We start from the raw sequence: 9,491 nt of genomic DNA on the forward strand, positions 1-9,491 counted from the left end.
ATACACCGACTGACAAAAAAAAAACCAACAAAAAACCCCAGTGTTAAGATAATATCAGAATTAAAGGATTAAAGGTAATAAAAATATTGAAAAATCACAGGAAGTTAAGACAGACATAGACAATGGAAGAAAAGACTTGGGATACTCACATAGCGCTCAAATGACATAAAGGTAAAATCTAAACTTCAAAAGAACAGCTTCTGGGCTCTGCGATATGTAGGAATCAATACTACTAGTGAAACTTTATGAAAATTCCTATGTAAATAAAAGCAAAAGGGCACTAGACTACTTAGCAGGAAAGCTTACGCAAGACTGGTCTATAGGTGATGGTTTGGGAGAGATGCAGGACCAGATTTACTAATGAGGAGATGAATGTACAAAAGATAGCTCAAAGAGATCATCTGTTGCAGGTTAAATGTATAGGTGAAAGAACCCGAGCAATGATGGTAAATCAAGGAGCATCCAGAATGGGGATGGCTTACTGAAGAGGGAACGTGTAGCTCATAATTGAGCAGTTTTCTTTGTTACAATCCTCAGACATTGATATGCTATAAGGCTAAAAGGAAATGCTGATCTAACTTCCTGTGTAACAGTCCCGTAACATATCAATTGTTATTCCATCATATATAAATGATTAATCGTTTCTGAATTTGATGAGCAACTGTTTGATTTTTAAGTTTTCTGCAGTGCAACACACATTTGGGGTTATTCCAATAAATACCTTATCCTTTTTAAAATTTTAGTGTAGTATCTACAAAAATCTAGGGATGGGTGTCTTTACTTTCTAGTAGCATATGTGCCAACCAAGTCGTTAGGTTGAACCTAACTCTCTTAGTATAAGAGATCCGTGATTCAACTACAACATTACACTGCATTTCAGTTCATTTTAACTAGATATTAATTAGTAACAAAATCTTTAGAGTAAATATTTGAATAAGGTGAAGTATGAAAAGTTTTTAAAAGGCATTTTTAAAGGACATACCTGGTTTTCTGCTGTTCAGTACTTTCCTAACATAGGTCCCTCTCCAGATGGCTTGAAGTTTAAGAGTTGCTGCTGCTTCTTCTGAAGTGGGAATTTGGCTCTGCCAACTACCAAGGGGATTCTTCAGACAACTCTCTGAAAGAAGGAGACGAGAATGAGCAACATCAATAAGGCTGGAAGTCCTGTAGCTGTCTGCAATGAAGAAAAAAACCCACAAAAAACAAACCACAAAACACGAGCACTATATACCAGAAACAGAGTGATTTCTGCATAAAACTTCCACTTATGATAAAAACATCACTTTCAAATTTTTTTATCATGATAAAATTAGGCAAAATATACTCCGTAATTACACAAAGTCAGAATGCAACTACTATGCTAATTCCAAATACCAAATAATTGAATTCTTACTTCTCTTTACAGACAGATATTGCAGTGCATTTTTTAAAATCAGGTCTCCAAATGTAATTTCAAAACATGCTTCCAAACATGAGCCAACAGGATTTGTTACATTAAAGCCTAACTCTGAATACAGCTTAAAAGAGCTTCACAAGATTTTAAGACTCTCAATCTAGTCCTTTTATTAAGTAATAATTTAAACACCAGTGTTGTTCAAAACGTTGTATTCAACCTTTGCTAAGGAGCCATAGAATAAAGGTAAGATCTGAAATAAAATGAGAGTTTATTCATCTGACTGTAACTTTCTGTTATCAAGATGTTTTGGAGTGGAACAGGAATCAGTAGGTTCTGACAGGTTAGTAATGAGCTCATTGAAGGCATCCTTGCCTAGAATTAGCATCCTGGCAGCCATCAGCAACAGGGGGTAGGAGGAGGGTGTGGAAGCAGCACTACAAGAAGCCAGTGCCAGGAAGCCAGTTCAGAACTGCACAGATACAGAGATACAGAACAGGGGCAGTGAGTATGACAGGAACAAAACGGTGCTCCAAAAGTAAGTACCAACAAACAAAAGGAGAAAAGTAAGAAATCTGCTGGAATAACTCAGACAGCATTGCAAACTAGCTTAAGAAAAGTTATTGCTGTGATCAGCCAGGAGATAACACATTTCAATCTAATCTCTTTAACTGACTTTTATTTAATGTGGCTGTGCTCCTAACCATCATTCCTCATTATTGTCTCATTTCCAAACCAGAAAACCTCTTTAATGCTTAGTGACTCTGAAATGTTACACGAGACCACTTTAACAGACAACAGATTAGAACTCAACAATATGAATGGCACAACCACTTTTATAAAACAGAAGTGTATAATAACAGAATAATATAGGCTGGAGGGGACCACTGAAGGTCATCTGGTCCAATGCCGCATCCAAGATCAAGTTGCTCATGTTCTTGAATAAATATTCAGTCCTTTTTTTAGCATCTTCAGGGATGTAGACACCACAAACATGCTAGGCAATTTCTTGCTCTTTTTGGCTAGCCTTATGGTGAAAACTGTTTTCTTTACATCCAACTGAAATATAACACGTTCCAAGGTATGTCCTGTACTGTTCCTCTATGAAAAGGGTCTGGCTCCTATCTTCTACCATTTATTCATTTAAGTAACACATATTTCAAAATGGATGTCCCATCTACAAGCCTGTCTATTTTATAATTAAATAACCTAGTGTAAAAAATGCCTTTTGACCCCTCTAATTCATTTTTTTAAGGAAAGAAAATAGACTTCTATTTTCAGCAGGTGTTTCAGCTCAGACGAATCGCCTCTGCTGCAAAGCCCACATTCCCCATATAAGGCAAAATACTCTATTATACAATAAAAGTTGTATACTTTTTATAACTAGTAAGGAGACCCTAACACTGAATCTGAATCAATGATGTACAAAACTATGACTACACCTAATGTTACTTCTGGTTTATCTAAACATCTCTTGTTCCTGTTACTTCTTAATCAATGATCAGGTAATGGACAACTTCCCCAAGAAAGTGCCCAACTGGTTAACGACACTGCCACCTGCACTTCGTTTCAGACAGGGAAGCATGCAATTTAGTAGTGCCAGGTTGTGTGTCACTGCCAATAGGCTCTCCTCTTAAGTCACATGAAAACCTTGTAATAGTTGCAGAAAAATTTTAACTGCATAATGGGATTACATAGGGGCATGATGAGTCAGATTAGCTTGTTGAATGAACAACTTTATTTTTTTTCCCCTTGGCTTAGCTTCCCGTGAAAACAGCAAGTGGATCTGATTCCCTAGCACCCATGCGACTGCTCATGGTAGGAGTACCTGATCTGGGATGAGAGGGGGAGAAGGACAGGACTTTAGCAGTAGCATTGGGTGAAGCTGCACTTTAAGGTCTACAAAGATCAAATTGTGATCCGCATTTGGCTTATACTGTATTTCAGTGTTTGCACTGCAGACAACTACATGCACAATATCCAGAGAACTGTGAATTGCCTATAAGCAGACTCTTAGGCTCCAGAAGTGACTAAAATTGACTTAGATGTAATGATTCTATTTCTTTCTTATTATTGGGTTATTTTTCTGCCAACTTAGCAGGCTAAATCAGCCTAGCATAAGCCTTGATCAGTTCTGGAGTTGTAGGAATGTGAGGAGATAATACTGCCACAGCCTACAGTTACACTAGTTTAAGCTGCTGTGGAACCCCTGCTTCAGCTTCACTTGGAGCTGGGAGGGAGAATAAGTACTTACAGCTGTATTCAGTAATTACAGATGAGTCTTACTTTTCTATTGTAAAAGAATTTATTCAAAGACAGAGGAACTGAAAGGGCTCGCATTTCTAAAAGCTGAAAATCATAGTGCTATGAGCACTTATAACAGCATTTATGGTTTTGTATGCTACTATTGATTACAGATTACCTGTACCTGTTCAGATCTAGCCCAACAGGTGTCTCTTGTACGTGTGGCCTTCATACGAGACCAGGCTGATGAATTCAAATTCCAGCTCACCTGTCACTGAAGACCCCATTACTCTCTCAGCACAGGGCTGTTGAATGCTGACAGGGGAATACACACAGTGTTGGCTTGGTGTTGCCCTATGAACAAACTGAAAAGTATATCCACTGGGGATGTCAAGTGGACTCCATAATCAGAAATAAATATGTATGTCACTAGAAATAATGTATTTCATTGTGAGGCTAAAGAATATATGTATACACAGTCATTTAGGTAAATTGTTTCTGATTATACAAATTTAATAATTTGGATGCATGGAAATGTCAGTGTCACACAGAAATGTATTTATTCATAGAAACTGTCAAAAATGATCCCAGATCAGGCTGAAAACTAGAAATGCTGAATGTTTTGTGAAATTATATGTTCCTAAAGATTTAATTCCTTTTTTCTTCTTTTTAATACAATACCCTAAAACAAAAATATTTTTCTTTGTAACATACAAGTCAAAATAATGAGCTTAAAAATAAATATTCCAATCTTTAACGTTTTTTTTGACTTAATGTTTCTTAATATTTTGACTTATATACAGAGAAGTATCTTACTGCGAAATGTTTTAAATGAACAAATATTAACTAGAGGATGCTTCGAATTTGACATTATGACTGAAAACTTATTCTTCAAATATTTTTGACATTTCTTACTCATTAGTCAGAAGATACCCTGCTAATAATAAACCTGAAGTTCTCAAAGCAGCCTAGCAAGACTTTGTTCACCATAAAATCAGCTGCAGTTTTCTTGTAACAGTGTGGATGCATCTACTGGAAGCAAAGTAACATAATGCTTCCCCCCACCCCCACCCCAAAGAGCTATTTTACATATATTGGAGAGGAACTTTAAATATTCAACCAAATAGTAGCAAATTTTCCCTCACCCCTTAGTGGAATTCAAGTTCAAATCCAAAGTGCAAGAAAAAACAAATATCCAGAATTATCTCCCCAGTCACACAGAACTATATCATCACTGCTCTTAACCTATGTTTCTGGAAGAGAGAGAAGTTTGTTCTTGAAAAGAACAGGGCAGGAAAAGGAATTCTCAAATATGGTTTACAGAGATAAAATAAGCTTACAGCTCACAACTTGACTTCTAGATAAGACATTTCGGAAGGTTTTAACAGAACTGCACACAAAAGTCACTCTACTTCCAACTTTGAAGTTGGAATTTATCCATGAGAAAGAAATGTACCCTTTGAATTGTGCCTAAATGACTCTCAAGTGCCTGAGACTCTTTAAAATCAGTGCCACAGACCTCCAATGAGTTAATGAACTGAGTTGGCTCACTGTTAGGCACAGTGAAATGAGGACAAGCTAAACAGAGGAAATGTTCAAAACAGAGCAGGCAAACAGTATTGATCTGTCAAGAACACGTCCCCTCATCCTGTATATGCTTTCTTTCCCAGGAAGCATCACATACCTCTGCAAATTCAGCATCTCATGACTCCCCAGAGTTCTGCAAGGTCCCTTGATCTATTGTCTTCCCAGAAGACCGTAGAAGAGCCATGCCATGGAGAAGCACTCAGCTTCAGAAACTTCCATCTTTTTGCCATGTTTGCATGGTCTTCCACTTGCTTCTCATGGTTCATGTGCTAATTGCTCCATAAGATGGATGTTATTTGGCAGACAAATAAAGGTCATTAGATCATGTTTGGGGTGCTTTATCAGAAATTCTACCAGGCATGATTGCTAACTGCAGTACATCACAATACCCTTGCCCTCAGTAAATCTTCAGATGAATTCAGCACACACTGCAAAATGAATATGCTAACATAAAATCAAGGTGGCACTTATGAAAAGTTCCGATTTGACCTAATCTACTCTCAGACACAGATGACAAGGAGATTTCATTCATCTGTTACAGTAATTTGATGACTGTTAAATTCCAAAGGGTAATAATTCAAGTCTTGGCAAGATCTGGGCAACTAACCTGACAATGCATAAGTACCAACGTAGGCCAGGCAAAGCAGGTGATGTCAGTCTTTCTAGGCTTTCCTATAATGCATTTTTCACCTGTTTTCACCTGCCATCTACCTATTTTTCTTGACGCTTCATTTGATTTACGCTGTTTTGAATGCAGCTGTCTCCATTTCTTCAGTGTTCAGGGATGGGACCGGAACAAAAGCATACATTTATTTCAATGCAACCTTTATTAAGTAGGGCAAAACAGATATCCAAGGTCAATAAAGCTAAAGCAGAACAATTCACTGTCCAGTTTGATAGGAATCTCTTGTAAGATCAAGATTTTTTTAAGTCTGGAAAAGCAACTAAATTAAAAAGAGATATTGGACACTGGAGGAAATCGAACTGAAACAGAGCCTTCCTCATTCATGCATTTATTCTACCTTTCTGATTCATTCCTCAAATACTAAAAAATATTCTGCCACAGTGGATCTCATAATCCAGTAATATATAGGAGATCTTTGCTATAACTTATCAACTGTGCTAATTATTCAAATCTAATTAAAAAACATCTTTTCTCCTATTGCTGACAAGTATTTAAGGTTTTTTGGGGGAATACAGAAATCAGTAGCACAGTCATATTGAAAAATGTGACAGGTGGTGTGGACTTCCAGTGGCGTGACAAATGTCAACACGCTGACCCTTATACCCTTGCCATAGGATACGATTCTGTGAAAAATACAGCGAGTTCTGCAATCATTCTGGCTGATCCTTTATCTCCAATGTGTCACGGATGAATAACCTTCAAAAAAGAGGGGATTTGGAAGAAAGTACTCATTAAAGAGTGAGACACAAGTATATGCGCTTTCTTAAGGAACAAGAGTATTACATCATTTTGTCAGTAAAGCTATTTGTGTGAATTTTAATGAAGTTCTTTTATATCAATTTTTTGAAAAAAGCTGACTAATGAAGTTAATATCATTTTGATTGACCAAGGAGAAAGACTTTATACTGTAAGTTCATAATAGTAGAAGGAAAAGCTAAGTCACCCTGAATGGACTTCAAATGCTGATGATGTACTTCCTGCCAATTTTTCAGATAAATTCTTTTCCTGTAATAATGTGAAATCATATACATAAAACTTCTATTAACAAATTAAAATACTAATAGATATTAAGAGATTAATAAGTTACTTAAGCTGCAAAATAAGACTCTTTAAAGAGCTATATATTTGGTTGCCAGGCAAACTTAATTCTAACTGCTTATGACTCCAGCCTACACGCAAAATGAGGCAAAGAATCTGTGGGATGAGAATTATCCCTGCATATAATAAATCTGCCTTGCAGTGGCTCCCCCCCCAATACCTTTGGATATACAGCATACCCTTATCACAGGCCGGAGAAGAGGTTGATGGTGCTGTAGCTAGTTTCCCACTACGTGTATGTGACTAGCCACCTAACTAGGTAGCAAACATGATTATTGCCAAATAATAGGCTTAAAAAGCAAGCTAACAAGCAAGCAAGTAAAACCCAAAATACCTGCCAAACAAAATCCCTCAACCCACCACTACGAAATAGTTTACTTTCAAAGGCACTAATCTGAGTCTTTCTTCACCCTCATTTTGTGAACAATATATGCATGTAAGGTTTTTTCAGCAGGTACTTTGAACAAAAGCCATGATCGGGTGAAAAAAGCATCTGTAGAGATGCTTGTTAATGATTGTCAATACAGACAACTGCAGGTAAAGGAAGACAAAAGGCAATTTTACGTATTTGAAGTCATTAGCAATACCAATACAGTACCTGAAGACACAATGTCATCCTCAGAAACCTCAGTGTTGTCAAAATCCAGAGTGAAGGACCTGAATGCAAATTTACAGCTGTAGGGAGCCTTCTTGCCCAATACATTTTTGATCAAACACCAAAATACACTATTGAAAACCTAAAATCAAAAAGAGGAAAAGCACTCACATAATGATTAATTTTTAAAAGCTGATTTATATTGTTTCTCGTTATTGTTTAAAAAAATTCTTAGCTCTTTTTTCACGTAAAAATGAAGTCTTCCTATACGTAACAAATATACTACTTCCTACTATAACAAATATAGTATGTGAAAACTAGTCCCAACTTTAAAACTACAATGCTTCACACCAGCAATCAAGGGAAAACCTGTTTCATGCCTGGCTTATTAAATGTAGGACTGATTCTGCATCGTAAGTTTTTATCATCCAAAAATATCTTAGTTTTTGTGAAGTAAGTTGATGGTCTCATACCAGAGCACAGAAGAACACACTGTAATCACCATCACGACACTGGCATTCTAATTAAAGGTTTCAGAACAGAGACCATGCTTACTGAATTAGCAGGTGGCACCACAGGGAAAAGTAGAAATATACTGATGGTCAAGAGGGGAAAATTTGGTGTCCTGTTTATACAACTAAATGGATAGCTCTATTGTCATTCTGGACATATTGATGATCTTTAAAGAGCAGGAAACCAGTGTCTTTTCTTCTTACAATAGATGGATATTTTAGAGTTTTTCAGAGCTTGTTTCAAAATTTGAAGTAAAGAACAGAAACAACTTACTGGAAAGACAATTTTTCTCTGTAATTGTCCTTTTTGTCCTTTTTTTAAATTATTTTTCTGCTTTTGGAAATTTTTTATCCTAAATTATATTTTTGAATATTAATAAACACTTCTATTTTGAAAGACTTAAGAATGGTGAAGAAAAAATCTACTTTAGTACATTTTTATGTTCGGAATAATTTTCGCTGTTTGTATTAGATACATAATTTCCATATTTTTATTCTTAAATCTCTGTCGGCTCAGTGTCTCCCATTTATCTAATTTATGGGGTTTTTTATTCCTTTGTAACTATACATTGGTCTTCTAAGAGATGGAGAGAGGAAGAGATATGTATGTTCATGCCTACTGAATTTATTGTAACATCGCTAAGTTTTACATGTGTTTCATATGAGCACATGTTTAAAATTTGTATTTTCATAGAATGGTTTGGGTTGGCAGGGAACTTAAAGATCATCTAGTTCCAACCATCCTGCCATGGATGCTGTTGCTCCAACAGCTCCATGTCCTTCTTATGTTGAGGACACCAGAACTGGACACAATACTCCAAGTGAGGTCTCATGAGAGCAGAGTAGAGGGGCAGGATCACCTCCTTTGATCTGCTGGTCATGCTCCTTTTGATACAGCCCAGGATACAGTTGGCTTTCTGGGCCGCAAGCGCACACTAAAGCCTGCTCATGTTCAGTTTCTCATCAACCAACACCTCCACATCCTTCTCCGCAGGGCTGCTCTGAATCTCTTCTCTGCCCAACCTGTAGCTGTGCCTGGGATTGCCCAGACCCAGGTGTAGGACCTTGCACTTGGCTTAGTTAAACTTCATGAGGTTGGCATTGGCCACCTCTCAAGCATGTCAAGGTGCCTCTGGATGGCATCCCTTCCCTCCAGCATATCAACCGAACCACGTAACTTAGTGTCGTTGGCAAACTTGCTGAGGGCGCACTCAATCCCACTGTCCATGTCACCAACAAAGATGCTGAACAACATCAGTCCCAACACTGACCCCTGAGGGACACCACTCGTTACTGCTTTCCAACTGGACATTGACCTGTTGACCACAACTTTGTGTGCGGCCATCCAGCCAGTTCTTTATCCACTGAGTGGTCCAT

At 37.3% G+C, this 9,491-nt stretch overlaps 1 protein-coding gene across 1 annotated transcript in view; it reads right to left on the minus strand.

Annotated features, from left to right (window-relative positions):
• ADGB (androglobin) overlaps positions 1-9,491 on the minus strand; it is a gene marked incomplete at both ends in the record, with an annotated part of 48,221 nt that overhangs the window by 35,480 nt on the left and 3,250 nt on the right. The window contains 2 exons of the mRNA XM_010018442.1: positions 983-1,117; positions 7,606-7,744. Of these exons, the coding sequence (XP_010016744.1) occupies positions 983-1,117; positions 7,606-7,744 (274 nt within the window). The remainder of the gene's footprint in view (positions 1-982; positions 1,118-7,605; positions 7,745-9,491) is intronic.

Source organism: Nestor notabilis, unplaced genomic scaffold (assembly GCF_000696875.1).
Source record: "Nestor notabilis isolate BGI_N333 unplaced genomic scaffold, ASM69687v1 scaffold577, whole genome shotgun sequence".
Classification (NCBI taxonomy): domain Eukaryota; kingdom Metazoa; phylum Chordata; class Aves; order Psittaciformes; family Psittacidae; genus Nestor; species Nestor notabilis.